Source organism: Triturus cristatus, chromosome 10, assembly GCF_964204655.1.
Source record: "Triturus cristatus chromosome 10, aTriCri1.1, whole genome shotgun sequence".
Lineage (NCBI taxonomy): Eukaryota > Metazoa > Chordata > Amphibia > Caudata > Salamandridae > Triturus > Triturus cristatus.
In genome coordinates, this window is record NC_140593.1 from 102667067 (window position 1) to 102684070 (window position 17004).

The 17004-nt window shown below is 45.0% G+C and overlaps 1 protein-coding gene across 2 annotated transcripts in view; it reads right to left on the reverse strand.

The window, feature by feature from the left end:
• Positions 1-17004, reverse strand: part of NEK10 (NIMA related kinase 10) — a 1348206-nt gene that overhangs the window by 682943 nt on the left and 648259 nt on the right. For both annotated transcript variants that reach the window (XM_085630543.1, XM_085630544.1), the window contains exon 21: positions 14088-14209. In XM_085630543.1, the coding sequence (XP_085486669.1) occupies positions 14088-14209 (122 nt within the window). The remainder of the gene's footprint in view (positions 1-14087; positions 14210-17004) is intronic.

The window sequence follows — 17004 nt, forward strand, 5'->3', positions numbered from 1 at the left end:
GAACCGGCCCTGGGGGGTGGTGGTCCCCAGGTCCATCAAGGGCTCCTGGAGGGGGGGTCGAGGCCCCCCTCCCATCATTTGTAAAGCCCCAGGGAGGTGGTGGTCCCCAGGGCCAGGGGTCCGTTACAGACCCCCACATTTGAATATTTAGTGCCGCTGGGAGGTGATGGTCCCTAGGGCTGTGTGGCTGTGCTCAAGCCCCCAACACTAATTATTATTTATAGCCCGAGGGAGGTGGCACTCCCCAGGGCATGGGGTGCCTGCGAGGCCCCACCACCCAATTTTAACAAAGCTCCGGGGAGGTGGCGGTCCCAGGGGCTTGGGGGGCCTGTGAGGCCCCCGCCTTTATTTACTTAAAGCCCTGGGGAGGTGACGGTCCCTGAGGCTGCGAGGGGGGCCGCGTGCCCCCACGCGCATAAATTATGAACCCCCAGGGAGGTGGCAGTCCCCGGGGCTGTGGGGCCCCCACACCTTAATGTAGAACTGTCCCCAGGACCTGGCCCACCCGGGGGCTTTTTAACAAACAAAGTGCGGGAGACCGCGCTTCGTTTTTTAAAATAATTTCAGCCGGATTCGCGCACCCAGTGCAAATTCAGCCGAAATCATAAAAACAAAAATGTTTTTTTGGGGCCTGGGGGTCCTTGTGGGACCCACTGAGCAGGCCTAGGGGGTCAGGGGGTTTCTACCCTGCCCCCTTTTCTTGTCTTTTACCTTTTTTTACCTTTTTCTTGTGACTCAGTTACCATGTCACAAGATGGCTGCCAACACTTCCTGGTTTGGAGTGTTGGCAGCCAATCAGAAGTCAGCTTGTGCTCGGGAGGAGTCGCGACTCCTCCCCAGCTCAGATATATAAATTTTTCTTTATTCAATTTCACAGGAACTATTGAACAGATTTACATCATTTTAAACACAGAGCTACCTTTTTGCCAAATTTGGTGTAATTCCGTTCTGCAGTTCGGGCTGTAGCTTTGTCTAAGCTTCCTATAGAAATTAACATGGGGAAAATGTGCTTTGGGACCCCCTTTTTTCTCTGCCGCCGCTTGACGAATCACACCGAAACTTTCAAGACAGGAGCTGACCGGAAAGCCCCATTAGTTTTGAAAATTTCGCGAAAATTTGTCAAATGGCGCCAAAGATATTGGCAAAAGAAAAACCACTTTTTGAATAGAAACGAGGTCCTAACTATAACTACCTGCTGGCGACGGCCACTAGGTAATATATATGTACTCGAGGCACATCCCATGATCAAAGGGGAGGTGTTAATATGCCTTTAAACGGGGGCAAGACATTCTTTCAAATGCACACAAGGCATTGAAGAAGGTGTGATGCCAAAACCGGTCTGCTTTTAAACAAATAAAGAAATTGAAAGCTGAAATTTGGAGAGTCTGTGGAGTGCTTTGTTAATCCCGCTGAGGAGTTGTTGGTGAATATTGATGCGTGACTGACATTGGCAAAAGAAAAACCACTTTTTGAATAGAAACGAGGTCCTAACTATAACTACCTGCTGGCGACGGCCACTAGGTAATATATATGTACTCGAGGCACATCCCATGATCAAAGGGGAGGTGTTAATATGCCTTTAAACGGGGGCAAGACATTCTTTCAAATGCACACAAGGCATTGAAGAAGGTGTGATGCCAAAACCGGTCTTCTTTTAAACAAATAAAGAAATTGAAAGCTGAAATTTGGAGAGTCTGTGGAGTGCTTTGTTAATCCCGCTGAGGAGTTGTTGGTGAATATTGATGCGTGACTGACACTGTCACAAAAACTGCACCTGCCCGCAAGTTGTTCGGCAAATAGTGGCTTTTTGTGGAGGAACATAATGGATTTGCCTGATCCGCCGCCACTGACTAAGAGGTAATGCCCATTGATACTGAATCATCGTTTACTGTAAACGGAGGAGAACCGCTACTAAACAGTTCCCTGTGGGAGTGCCTCTGTGCTCAGTGGAACAGGCAGGGCGAGGAACTACCTTTCAATCTCACTCCTGTGATGAGTGTGATTTCATCATGAGCATTTAAGCCCTATATCTCATGTCTACCAAGGTAAAAACTGTACTGCACAGCGCAACACGTTAATACGAGGACTCACTAAGAGAAGAACATTTTATCACCACAATGACATTGCGGACTTTGCAATGGTGTGATACAAGTCCGTCATCACTCGTGGCACGTCCCGTGATCAAAGGGGAGGTGCTAATATGCATTTAAACTGGGGCAAGACATTCTTTCAAATGCACACAAGGCATTAAAGAAGGCGTGATGCTGAAGCCGGTCTGCCTTTTAACAAATAAAGAAATTGAAAGCTGAAAGTTGGAGAGGACGTGGAGTGCTTTGTTAATCCCGCTGGGCAGTTGTTGGTGAATATTGGTGCACGACTGACACTGTCACAAAAACGGCACCCGCCCGCAAGTTGTTTGGCAAATAGTGGCTTTTTGTGGAGGAACATAATGGATTTGCCTGAACCACCACCACTGACTAAGAGGTACTGCCCATTGATACAAAATCATCGTTTACTGTAAACGGAGGAGAACCGCTACTAAACAGTTCCCTGTGGGAGTGCCTCTGTGCTCAGTGGAACAGGCAGGGCGAGGAACTACCTTTCAAATCCACCCCTGTGATGAGTGTGATTTCATCATGAGCATTTAAGCCCTGTATCTCGTGCCTACCAAGGTAAAAACTGTACTGCACAGCGTAACACGTTAATACGAGAACTCACTAAGAGAAGATAATTTTATCACCACGATGACATGGCGGACTTTGCAATGGTGATACAAGTCCGTCATCACTCGCGGCCTGTCCCGTGATCAAAGGGGAGGTGCTCGTATGCATTTAAACGGGGGCAAGACATTCTTTCAAATGCACATAAGGCATTGAAGAAGGCGTGATGCCGAAACCGGTCTGCCTTTTAACAAATAAAGAAATTGAAAGCTGAAAGTTGGAGAGTCCGTGGAGTGCTTTGTTAATCCCGCTGGGGCGTTGTTGGTGAATATTGTGCGTGACTGCCACTGTCACGGAAACGGCACCCGCCCACAAGTTGTTTGGCAAATAGTGGCTTTTTGTGGAGGAACATAATGGATTTGCCTGAACCGCTACACTAAGAGGTAATGCCCATTGATACTGAATCATCGTTTACTGTAAACGGAGGAGAACTGCTACTAAACAGTTCTCTGTGGGAGTGCCTCTGTGCTCAGTGGAACAGGCAGGGCGAGGAACTACCTTTCAATCTCACCCCCATGATGAGTGTGATTTCATCGTGAGCATTTAAGCCCTGTATCTCGTGCCTACCAAGGTAAAAACTGTACTGCACAGCGTAACACGTTAATACGAGGACTCACTAAGAAAAGATAATTTTATCACCACGATGACATGGCGGACTTTGCAATGGTGATACAAGTCCGTCATCACTCGCGGCACGTCCCGTGATCAAAGGGGAGGTGCTAATATGCATTTAAACGGGGCAAGACATTCTTTCAAATGCACATAAGGCATTGAAAAAGGCGTGATGCCGAAACCGGTCTGCCTTTTAACACATAAAGAAATTGAAAGCTGAAAGTTGGAGAGTCCGTGGAGTGCTTTGTTAATCCCGCTGGGGAGTTGTTGGGAGTTGTTGGTGAATATATATTACCTACTGGCGGTCGCCAGTAGGTAGTTATAGTTAGGACCACGTTTCCATAGGAAATCCGCAACATTCTATTTTGAATAACTTTGGCGCCGGTCGACGAATCGTCGCAAATTTTTCAAAATAGGTGGGGCGCTACGCTCCGCTCCTACCCTGAAAGTCTCGGGGGGATTCGTCAAGCGGGGGCTGAGATAAAAGGGGGGTCCCAAAACGCGTTTTTCCCATGCATTTTTCCATAGGACCTTTAGACACAGCTACAGCCCGAACGGCTGAACAGAATTACTTGAAATTTGGCAGAGAGGTAGCCATAAGGTCAAGGAAGTGCCTTTTGCAGGTCTGGTGTAAATCTGTTCAGTATTTCCGGAGAAAATAGCATTTAAAAGCATATATATATCTATATGCGCGCAGGGTGCGCGCACCGTGCGAGCACCGTGCGAGCACCCTAACGTACGCGAGCGTAATTCTGATTGGTGGTTACATGTTAGTCAACGTTCGAATCGGTCGAAATCAGGAAGTGTCGGCCGCCATTTTGTTTGTTTTCAGTGCGAGAGTGAAAAAGGAAGGTGGCGAACGTGAAAAGGGGGCAGGGTAGAGAGTTCCTGACCCCCTAGCCTTTGTCAGGGGGTCCCTGAAGGACCCCGAAGGAAAAACACACAAAAAAAAAAAATTTTTTTTACAAAAAAAAAAAAATAATTCGCAGGGTGAAAACCAAAAAAAAAAAAAAAAAAAAATTTTTAATACGTAGTTTATTGTAAAATAAATATATAAAAAAAATATTACATAAATAAATTAGCATTTAAAAAACCGTACAAATTCACTGAAAAAACCATAGGTTTCACACACGTTATAGTTAGGAATTAGCATTTAAAAAACCTTGCAAATTCACTTAAAAAACCATAGGTTTCACACATGTTATAGTTAGCTGGACATTTCACTCATAAAAAACCAATGAAATTCCCCCGTTATAGTTACTGCAGGCAACTATAACTCACGCGACCGCAATCCTCTGCTGATGACGTCAGATATTACATCACTGATGACATATGTGTCTTTCTGAAAAATAAATATTTGTAATATATGTATAGCTAAAGATTAATGGAAGAAGACATGGGTAAATAAGTGTCTAAATACAGTATTAGCATCAGCAGAGGATTACGGTCGCGTGAGTTATAGTTGCCTGCAGTAACTATAACGGGGGAATTTCATTGGTTTTTTATGAGTGAAATGTCCAGCTAAATATAACATGTGTGAAACCTATGGTTTTTTAAGTGAATATAATATATATATATGTATATATATATATATAGGTTACAGGGACGTTATAGTTAGGAAATAGATTTTCGAAAAAACATTTTGGGCCCTGCCATGCACTGCTAAATACGCCACATATTACAAAACTGCTGACATCTTTGATAACATGATTGCTAAAATCACTGTAACTTTTGCAGTAAAATTATTGAGGAGAAAACTGCATGAAGACGTTTCGAGTTGTAGGTACCCTAGGGCACGAGTAATAGTTACTTCAGCTAATCATGACTATAACTTCTGAATTTCTAGGTTTTTGTGTAAGTAAATTCCGAACCTAACTATAACGTCCCTGTAACCTTTGTTTTTTTTACATTGAATTTCGAATGTTTTTTAAATTCTATTTCTTAACTATAACGTCCCTGCTCCCTTTGGTTTTTTCAGCGAATATATACATATTACCTACTGGCGGTCGCCAGTAGGTAGTTATAGTTAGGATCTCGTTTCTATTCAAAAAGCATTTTTTCTTTTGGCAATATCTTTGGTGTCGTTTCGTTTGACGAATCTTCCCGAAATTTTCAAATCTAATGGCCCGCTCAGGTCAGCTTCGGGGTGATTCGTTTAGCGGGGGCCGAGAAAAAAGGGGGTCCCAACACATTTTCCCCATGTTAATATTCATAGGAAAAATTGGAACAGGCTACAGGCTGAACTGCTGAATGGAATTACACCAAATTTGGCAAAAAGGTAGCTCTTGGTTCAGAAAGCACCCTTTTCTAAAATGGTGTACATCTGTTCAGTAGTTCCTGCGAAATTTAAAAAAGAAAAATATCGATATCTGAGCACCGAGGAGGGTTCGCGAACTCTGATTGGCTGCCAACACTCCAAGCCAGGAAGTTTTGGCAGCCATCTTGTGACTCGGTAGAACCGAGTCACAAGAAAACAGTAAAACAAATAATAAAAACAAGAAAAGGGGGCAGGGTATAAACACCCAGACCCCCTAGGTCTGCTCAAGGGTTCCCACAAGGACCCCCAGGGACCAAAAAATAATTTTTAAAAAATAATTTCGGCAGAATTCACGTTGGGGTCACGAATCCCGCCAAAATTATAAATAAATGAAGCGCGGGCTCCCGCGCTTCATTTAGTGAGGCCCCCGGGTGGGCCAGGTCCCGGGGGCATTGTTAAACAAGCATTGGCATAGCCAATAGGTCTCGCCTTTGGGACCTTATAAGTGTTTAGCCATGCAACAGTTGATGTTGTTGCACCAAGGATATTGTGCTGCATAACTAAATACTTATAATGTCCCAAAAGCGAGACCTATTGGCTATGCCGCGAAGGCATGGCTAAGGCGGAGTTAGGCGCCATCCGTGTTGCTGTGATATAGTAACTGTATCTGTATGCTATCATGCCACAGATTGCTTTGTACATAAATGACGCCAGACTCGTGCGGAGCTTGGACGGGCGAGTATGTTTCCACGTACAGCGTACAACATGTGATTGGCGCACTATATTGCAACTTAGTGCAAATCTGGATTCGGCTGCTGTAAAAGGTGCCAGGTTTGTAGAACAAGAGCCCGAAGGACCTGCAGGATTCTGACGGATGGACTACCGAGCTGCCCAGCCTGGGCGCTCAGAGGTCATGCATGAGCATCCATTGCTTGGCCTCCCTGCTGAAGTGCAGAGCTTGTTGTGATGGTGGTTTGGGGGAAAGAATGAGAGGTAGATGATACTCCTGGTTCTGTAATGAATCTGATAACATTTACAGTCACACCCTAAAGGGAAAGGGGGATAAAAAAAGTGCCCTGTTCACGCCAGTGAGTGAAAGACTGATAGAGCTGTAATGCAAACCGTGACCCTGCTTATCCTCTTGTTCTTCAGACTGTCACCCGTGCCTGTTTGAAAGTAAACGAGGAGCCTTTTGTGGAGGACACTGGAAGTTTTATGCTCCAATCTAAATTACAGTTACTACGGAAACGAAGCGGATTCATCATACAAGCGCATAGGCAAGGCATATTCATAGGCAAGCTCTTTAGTCACAATTTCAGGGTTTAGTCAAATGCTGCTTTGGCACATTTTATAGCAGTGTTTTCTACTCCACCAGGCGATCCGGGGTTTTTGTCTTTAAAAAATGATACGCTCTGCCGTAAAACCGGCCCAGATGATTTATTAATGGTCCCGAGTAAACTGGGTTTTCATTTCTCCGTAACGCACAATATATCGCTACACTTTAAAAAAATATATTTCGCTGCAGATGAGGGCAAGCAGCGGATGCTCAGATTTCCATGGATTCTACATTGATCAATTTCACTCGAACCACAGATGGTAATGAAAGTGGTAGATCATGGCAAAAATGCGGCCCACCCTCATGCGGCTCACTCACCCACCACCCGCATTGTATTTGTAGGCGAATATGCCACCGATAAGTAAAATTTAGTGTTTTTGCTTTAACTGTGAGACAGCAAGATAGGTGGTTGCAGACGGTTGCCTTCAGAACTGCAGTGAATAGATATTTAAACATTTCTTATTTTTAACGCAGGGTCAGTCAATCTAAATGGTGATTTATACAATAAATTATGCGCCGACACCTACAAGGAACAGCCGGGTGACGCATCTTTGTGTTCGCACATATTCACAAGGTTGTTTGGTTTTCATTAGACGAGCTGGTGTGGGCCGCAATCATGTCGTCTCGCCTCGGTGGCCCTCTCTGACAGCGGTACATGTAATGTAAATTGATACTTGTATAGCGCACTACTCACCCACAAGGGTCTCAAGGCGCTTGTACGAATACCGCTGTGGAACCCATCCTGGCTTTCCCTGTAAGGCGTCCACTCCTGGACACCCCCAAGGTGGAGGCCAGGCATCCTTAGCGTTGTGGGGGCTGTTGTGGAGATTAAGCAAGCTATTGCCCAGAGTTGCAGAGTGGGACTCCATGATTGGAATAGGCACCGAGGCGAGAATTATCAGGTCCGTGGAATTTTTTGAGCCCAAGACCCGCTGAGGCGGGGAATTGAACCCTGGTCCCAGGCTAGACCTCTGCATCAGGGTCTGCCGCTCTAATCATTGAGCCACACTTCTCAACTCATTGAGCCACACTTCTCCACATCACAGCACTGACATGGCGCCCTCTCTGTCAGAGGGCTTGACCCTTTGCCACAGGAAACATATATTCATTATTTCAGCCCTGAACAAAAGCTTTTTACTCCTATTATGTGCTGGACACTTTACATAATCACACATTGTTTTGCCAACTAGTAATTTATTAATAAAGAGCTAAGATTTGTTGATTTCTAGAGTTGCATTAGCATGACAGGAGCATGCTGACATTTTCTTTTTTCTACACTCGATGATGTTAGTTGCTGCTTTCCATACATATATATTAGTCTGTGGTTTAGGAAAATAAATGAGCGAGAGTTACACTGGTGTGAGTGAATGTATGACACAATCATTCATAAAACTGAGCTCTTTTTACCTTTAGGCGCCCTAAGCCACTAATATCCTTTTGACGAATAGTGAAATGAATGGTCTAACTTGTTTTCTACTGACATATAAAGGGTGATTTTCCTGTGCTGCACTCGTCGTTACTGCTATTAAATTATTCAGGTTTATTGTTTGTTTATGCAGTTTTTGCATAGCGCCAACTCTACCCGAAGGTATTGGAGCGCTTTGAATGAACACCAGTTACATTAAACAAGGTGTTAGCAAAGTTGTTCAGGAATTGTCGTTCTTTGTGTTTCTCCAATCAGTTAGCTGTGTCAATTGATTGTTGAGCGTGGGCAGCATTTTCTGCCGCTTCCCTCATCCCCGATTCGTGTTTATTTTTAGGCGCAGCGGTAGCGATCCTTTGAGTTTATCTAGTGCTTAGTCAAATAGCTCATTTTGTGTGGGATAAACGGTCAGAGATTTGTGGGATGGACGCGGTCCTACTTTGTTGACATTAGACTGATGTAAATCAGCAGCTCTGAGGACACTGTAGGGGAACTTTGCATGGTTTAAAGGCCTGGCATAGGAACAGTGCAGACTTTCACCATCACATCGGTCACTATTTGGAACATGGGATGCAGGCACGTGTCAGTCTAAGGTATAACATTATTCAGCTGTCCACTGTGATATTTTAATGCTAGAGCTGAGAAAATTAGAATAAATAAAATGGAACTTTTGAAACACCACTTAAGGAAATATTTATTAAATTGTTGTACGCTTTTTAATAATGTTTTAAAAGGGATTTCAGTACTGTTTCCAAAGGCTGTCTTAGCAATGTTTCGATCACTTTCTGTTCGGAGTGGCACATTCAATATTATAGTATTATATTTATATTATATATAGTTCAGTCGGTGGCATAGTTCAGTCGGTTGACATGTCAGCAGCAGAGATATGTGTGTAACCTGCACGTCGTAGGTTTTATCGTACCAACACCACTCAGCCGGTTATTGTCCCGATCCGGAGCTCTGTGTGAACCTCAAGAGCTTCCGCCCCAGTAGGCAGGACAGGCAGCTGCTGCAGAGCGGTGTATTTTGAAGTCACACCTTCCACACACCCCTGGGGTACAGGCCCACAGAGCAGCCCACGCTCACCGCCACCAGTCACCCCCCCAGCCCCTCTGCACAGTCCATCCGCCTGTTTTGCCTGTGCCCTGCTGGTGACCAGGCAATAAATTGTGTTCCCAACGCTACACCCTGTGGTGTTAACCCCTTCTATGCCACACCCTTTCCCCCTCCTGTGCCGGGCGTTTTATTAGTGGGTGGGGTTCATGACGAGATAGTCTCGTCATGGGCACAGCGCGACCGTGCTCCATGACGAGACTATCTCGTCATGGGCACTGAAGAGGTTAATGTGCTCACACTGAGGGCGGCCATATCAGAGAAGCCACCACCAGGGGAGCCGGATGTTATCCCCATTCCCCAGCTGAACTTCAAACCACCCGAGAACGAAGAGTAGACAAACAAGCATTTGCAATGGAATAGGTTTGATTGCATTGCAAATGCTTAAGTGTAAAACTGAGCGCGGCGCCGCTTCATGGACACAGTGCTCGGTTTCTTTATATATTTGTTAACTTTAACACTGAGCGCGGTGTCCTTTAAACGGGCGCTGTGCTCAGTGTTAAAGTTAAAAAATATATGAATAAACCGAGCGCGGTGTCCGTGAAGCAGCGCCGTGCTCAGTTTTCAAGTTAAACAAGAATTACAGCCGTATTAGTGACCTAACCTAAATCCTAACCTGTGTACAATCTGAAAACCTATGGCTTTCGGAGTGAATATAAAGTAAATTTTACCTGCAATGTAATTTGCATTTATAAAAGCGCTATCCACTTCGCCAGAGCACACCCCCTAACAGCACACTTCTGTGTAATACAGGGAACGCTCGTCCCATGCGTTCAGGGAAACAAAGGAAGGAAGGGGTTAAGTACGGGTGCATAGTGGGAGGGTGATAACCACAACTCCATTGAAAACAAGCATTGGCCGTGAAAGTGACACGACCACGCGAATAAACAAGCCGAGGTGAAAAGAAGGGCTGGGCGAGAAGGGAGGGGGTGTTGCCAGCATCAGTGGAGCCTGATTAAAGCTGACGAAAAGGGAGGGGGAGAAGGGAGGAGGGAGTGCGAGCAGCAGCTGTGCACGTGCACACCATCGTGCACTCAAGCTTTAGGCCTGCCAAATCATGTGGGTAGTACTTTTGAAAACCGACTTACAAAATGTCTCAAAGAGACAGCTTGCGCTGTCTCAGCGAGACCTAAAAATAATAGCGGGTGACCGTGGTGGCCCCTGCAGCCATGGGGACCACCACCACCCCAGGACTCTTGTTTTAAAAAAATAGATGTGTGGGGGGCAAGAGACCCCCACACGCCCCGGGGACCACCACCTCCCCAGGGCTCATACTTATTTCATTTTAGGGGTCCTTAGCGGACCACCCCCAGCCCCAGAGCTATTTTGACAAAGGGAAGGATACCCTAGATGGTCCTGGGGACCGCCACCCCCAGGGCCGGCTCCTGCAGTGTCCCAGGGTGCCCACCCCCGGGACACCGCCCTGTCATCACAAACGCTGCTTTGCTTCATTGAAGTGAGAGCAGGATTGCTTTTCAACAACAGGAGCTGCATGTCAGCAGTTCCCCTTGTGGAAAAGTAATGCCGGCTCCCGTAGGAGGCGGGGAGCCGGTGGGACTGTGGGGGCATTGGGCCTCCCCCCATGGTCTCCAACAGATAGGGCAGAGGTCCGGGGGTTGGGGTCCCTGGGGCTAATAGAGGCCTCAGGAGGGGGGCCTCGCAGCCCCCTCCTTAAAAAATACAAAAATATATATATGTATATATGGCCATGATTGGCCTCGGGAGGGAGTGCCAGGCGGCCCCCTTTTTTTAAATAGGGGTCAGGCCCTTGGGGATCGGGTCCCCAGGGCCCCAAAAAAGGGAAAAGAAGGGGGGCCACACAGCCCCCTTGTGAAAAACAAAAAAAAACTAAAATCCGGCATCGCGCCGGAGACCCCACCCCCTCCCCGCAGCACTCTGCAAACGCGCCCCCTGGCATGTCATTTGAGATGTCATCAGTGATGTCATCAGTGATGTCACTGACCATGTCATGAATGATGTAATATGTGACGTTATTATCAGTGCATTGAGGGGGCATAAGTTATAGTTACCTGAAGTAACTAGAACGGCGGAATTTATATGGTTTAGTACAAGTGAAATCTCCAACTAACTATAATGTCCCTGAAACCTATGGTTTTTTCAGTGAATATATATATAACAGATCAAAACAAATGTTACTGGGACGTTATAGTTAGGCTCAGGTTTCACTCATACAAAACCAGAGAAATTCAGTAGTTATAGTTAGCTGAGCTAACTATAACTCTTGCCCCCACAATGCACTGCTTATGACCAGGGTCCACACTGATTTGCACAAGTCTGGTCCAAACTGGGTGAATGTTTGAGTTGTTCAGCATTCTGTACATCATACGTTCTTTTTGAAATTGTTGCCCTAAGTGGGAAGGGTATGCTCAGACGTGGGTCCCATGCTCGCTATGCCACCGGATTCAAGCTAGCCTGTCTGATGAGGGGTGATATCACGAAACTGGTCTCAAGATACTTGTTTCTGGTCTGGGTAGGACCTGGCCTGGCAATTTGAGCTATACAGTTCCCATGGGGAGCAGGATCAAGACTGATTTGCAAATGGCTGAGTCCAAACTGGAATGGCATGGCAAGCAAATAAAAGATGGATTTAACCCAAATCTATGACTGGGGTGAATGTTTGATTTGTTCAGCATTCCGTGCATCATCTGTTCTTTTAGCATATCCTATATGGTACCAACCAACAGACAGACAGCATGCAATGAGCACTGTGCCAGACTACTCTATGAAAAACTTTTCTGCCCCTTGAATCAGTTTTCGTAGATTCCCTATTTAGAGGGGGCTGCCAGAAATAAGTTAGGGTTCACTAGTGGTGGCCTGCACTAAAATATTGGAATACTGCGTTAAGAATTCAGGGTCACTGGGAGCTGATCTATGCCCCCTTCCAATTGGCCAACTCGCCCTTGGTGCAGAAGATGATTTAGGTCAAACTGCTATGTTTGGATCCACCAGTACCTTGTTAAATGTAAACAGAGGCTCGGATGTAGGAGATCCAGTTTGCACAATGTCTATCAGAGGTTTGCCTTGGAGTTCTCAGTGGAAAGGGAATGTTCAAACACTTCTGCCACCCTTCAAACTACAGAAGCACTTTCTCCGGTTCAGGGCCCCAAAGGAGTATCAGGGACATTTTAATGGAAGGCATCTAAACCAATGAGATTCTGTAAATCTAGATATAAACCAGCATCAGTATAATGGGAGTGAAGAAAGTTATCTGCTCCGCTTATCAACGCTTCTCTCATGTTTGGCATATTGAAGACCTTGTACGCCTCCATCCTCCTGAAGTATTGCTGCTGAGGCAGAGGAAGCAAAGGAGGCACAATTGGTTGTACCTTTGGTATGGTACAGTATGACAAAGGACGAACTCTAGTTGATAATGGATCCAATCCAGGTCCGGAGCTGAAACTGGATGCAGAACCAGAACTGACACCAATGATGGAGGAACGACTGCAGAGTTATGTGATATAGTAGTAGACACAAGGGCAGGCACCAGAGATGGAGCAGGCCGACACTGCCCAAAGTCAGCAGGTGCTGGGGATGGACAAGTTGATAGATGTTTGACTGGGAGCCCAGACCAGTTTCATGGGGCTAGAAGGCATGCCACAGGGAGATGGATTTTTTTTTAAAGATCTGCCGTGTGGCCTCCTTGAAGAACTCAACCTGCTACTGAATTGATGATGACTCCAGAAACTGGGGGCAAATTGCCTCCAGATTCAGCAGCAGGTAAAGCTGAAGCTGGAGTTAGGTTTCTAGAACAGACTGCAGGATTTCTTCTGAGGGCAGGTGCATCTGGACATCGAAGAACCTCATTTACTATTGCTATTTTCCTATTTTGACTTGAGCTTCAACTTCACCATTGAATAAGACACGCTTGGATCAAGGTCAACTTCACTCTCTGGGTTGAGAACAGACCTGTTGCTTGTGTTTAATGATGTACAGTTTGGTTTCTCGCTATCGGAAGGCTTTGGGATGCATCAAGTAGCATCTGTCATAGGACTTGGTCTCATATTTGCTACTGAGGAAGTACAAGCAGACGTCATGCAGATCAATGACCAACATCTGCTTCATGCACATGAAACGTAGTTAGAAGACTTTCTTCTTTGGGCTCTACATCCCTGCACACTTCCAAAATAATTTGAACCGAAGGGGTTTTGGTAATAACAGAATTTGGAAGGAGCACAGCTTTAAATCTGTGTTTTAGGGTGAGGAAAAAGAGGAACTTATGTCAGCAAGCACAAGTAGCGCCAATATGTGTATCAATGTCATCATGTCTCGAGGCAGGATAGAGTCATGACCGAGGCTGATGGCAGCTTCAAATGGCATGTAAAAGCTATTGCAGATACTTCCAGATTCAGTCGTCCCTGAAGACATTCACAATATGATGAAACTGCAGTTAGAAGTACCCATCAGGATGGTCTACCCAGAAATATGCTATTGAAAGTGGAAACAGAAGGATAACATGATGGGTAAGATAAAAAAAAAGCAGCGCTGAAGTAAGATAGGAGGAAATGAAACAGCAAAGCAAGGAAAGAGTTTATGTGATCTAAAACATAAGAGAAGAAGGGAGCGAAGAGAAGACAGTATCTTATAATAATGGCTACTGGAGCTCACCTGTATAAAAATATTCCAGATTCTTTCTTCTGTAAACTGTTGCTGTTTCTCCTTTAGAGAATTAAAGTGCTCTCCCAAAGGTGCCCCCTCAATGAGCTCCATGACTATGTACAGTCTATCATCTGTAGGATGACATGAAAATACCCACGTCATGTTAGATTTGGACACAACATCTCCCCATACATTTTGTTTTACTTTTTCAATGAAAACAAGCTTTCTTATGGTTCTAATATTGTCCAGCTAGATCGGTGTGTCCTGCGACTGAATGCAAAATGATGCATTGCTGCTGTGATAATCTCTTTTTCATTTTATTTTGTAGCAAAGGAATTAACTTGATTATTCCAGTAGACATCTATCCAATGGAAGAAAAACATAACTAGATAATTATGAATATGACAACTATATTTACTTGACTCTTATTTAGTCATATATACAGACAGACCAAAACCTCCCTATATTTTGTGACTACGGTGACTACAACGTCAGGAATGGAAAACAGCCAATACCAATATTAACAAACAACAATGAAGGTTGGGGTTTTCCCATACCTAATTGACCTATCCCTGTTTTAGCAACTGCTTACATCTCAAGCCTTAACCTGGAAATGCTTAAAGAACCCACGTTTGCTCTTTTTTCAACTCTCTTTTGCCAGAAACGTCGTTGCCACTGTGTCTGTTCAAGAAAGAAATTATCATGCTGAAAATAATGATACATTTTATTTTACCACAGGAGAAGGACTGGAATGCGAAAATACATATATTTTATTTTCAATATTACAACATTAGAGTGTGGCCTTTACATTAATCAATAGGGACAGCAACATTCAAACCTTTCTATTAGGCTCTCCTTATATTGTTTTTCAAGATGATGAAGGTAATGATCCGTGTTGGCTCCAATGACTAAAATCTTCCTTCACCAGCCTGACACAGTAGGGGGTGTTGGAGGAAGTACATAACATTGCTCAGCAAATTTTGTGTTGGACAGTAGTTTCCTCTCCATCAAAATGATCACTACCACACCCTGGGAGAAAACTAACAAGTTGTAGCAGTAATGAGGGTTTTGTTTTTCTAAAACAAACTCACAATTGGGGTGTCTTTTTCTGAGAAAGAGAAACTTTGAAATAGTTTGGCCAATGGCCAGCCAAACCAATGGTGGCCATCCACCAAACGTTTTGAACTTTGAAAGGAACCACTGGACCGACAGTCATCTAAACAATGACAATCGGTGATCATTCAGGATGGCGGACAAAATACCATCTGTCAAAAGCTACATAAGGTCCTAAATCAAAGTTCATTCCATAACTTCAAAGTCAATTTATAAGGCTTTTACTCTGGACATGTCCATCATCAAGCTCTCCTGGCTACCAATGAATATGTTCTTAAAACACCACTGAGTGTATCTTAATGGAAGGTTTGGTTGAGATGCCCTGTGCTGCATCACCCATCTCTTGCTGCCCATGCTTTAGTATAGGTTTCAAAAGTGTGGAGCTTTCATATGTACTAAAGTGAAGGAGTAAACACATTTCTTAACTATACAGAATTCAAAGAAAAAGTTGCTTACCTCTGGAAACGATATTTCACGTACTTTATCTTTCCGCAAACTCCTCACCTAGGGCCTCATGTAGGTAGCCAAATACCGGTCGGTAACGGCCGATTTTCGGTAAATATGCCGTTACCGACCGGTATTCAGACAAGTGAGATGTAGGAGTCCAAAAACCACTTTTCGGTAAATATGAGGCGGTAAATACCGATTCATATTTACCTAATTCTAAAATACCGATTCATATTTACCGAATACATTATTAACGAATCGGTAAATATGAAGTGGTAAATATGAAGTGGTAAAAATTGAAAATGACATGTAGGAGCAGTCGGTAATTAAGAAATCCAGGAAAATCGGTAAATAAGAGTCGGTAATTAACACGGATGGAAAGCAGGTGGTAACCATCAACAATGCATATAAGCAATCCCAAAATGCAACAGTGTGGACAACATGGCCGCCATGTACGTCATTGCAAGGCGCCTACGTCTACAGGCAGCAGGACTGAGGGTGTGGCGACGGGAGGAACAAATCTACAGACAGCGCATCACACTATTCCAGCTGACTGATGCAGAGATACATGAGAGGTACAGGCTACACCCCGAAACCATCATGGACTTAATCAGGGACCTTCACCCACTCCTGGACCAGCCAATAAGAAGGGCGCACGCCATACCCCCACATGTGCAGGTGCTCTGCAGCCTACATCTGTTGGCATCCGGCAGTTATCAGGTGGTGATAGCTGCGGTGGGTGGGGTATCCCAGAGTTGCCTGTCACGTTTCTTCAGGAAGTTCCTGGATGCCATGATGCAGAGAATGCACCACTACATCAGCTTCCCAAACACACAGGCTGCACTGCAGAAAACAAAAACAGACTTTTATCACATGGCACAGTTCCCCCATGTCATCGGCTGTATTGATGGTACACACATCCCAATCTGTCCTCCAGCTGACACAGAGCACATCTACAGGAACAGGAAGTCCACCCACTCCATCAATGTGCAGGTGATCTGTGATGCAGGGAACATCATCACAGATATTGTTGCAAAGTTTCCTGGGAGCACCCACGACTCTTACATCTTCCAGAATAGTGGGATCTACACACGACTGAGAGCCGGAGAATTCGGAGAGGGTTACCTGCTGGGTAAGTAACAGTGACGCCCCTTGAAACCTGCAAATCAGAGTGTATAGAGGCATGTAACTGATGGTTCCCTTTTACTCATCCAGGCGACAGTGCATATGCATGCCGTTCATTCATCCTCACTCCCTACCTACACCCAGCAACCCAGAGTGAGAGACGATACAACGTGGCACACAAATCTACACGCAATGTGGTGGAGTGCACGTTTGGACTGCTGAAGAGCAGGTTCCGCTGCCT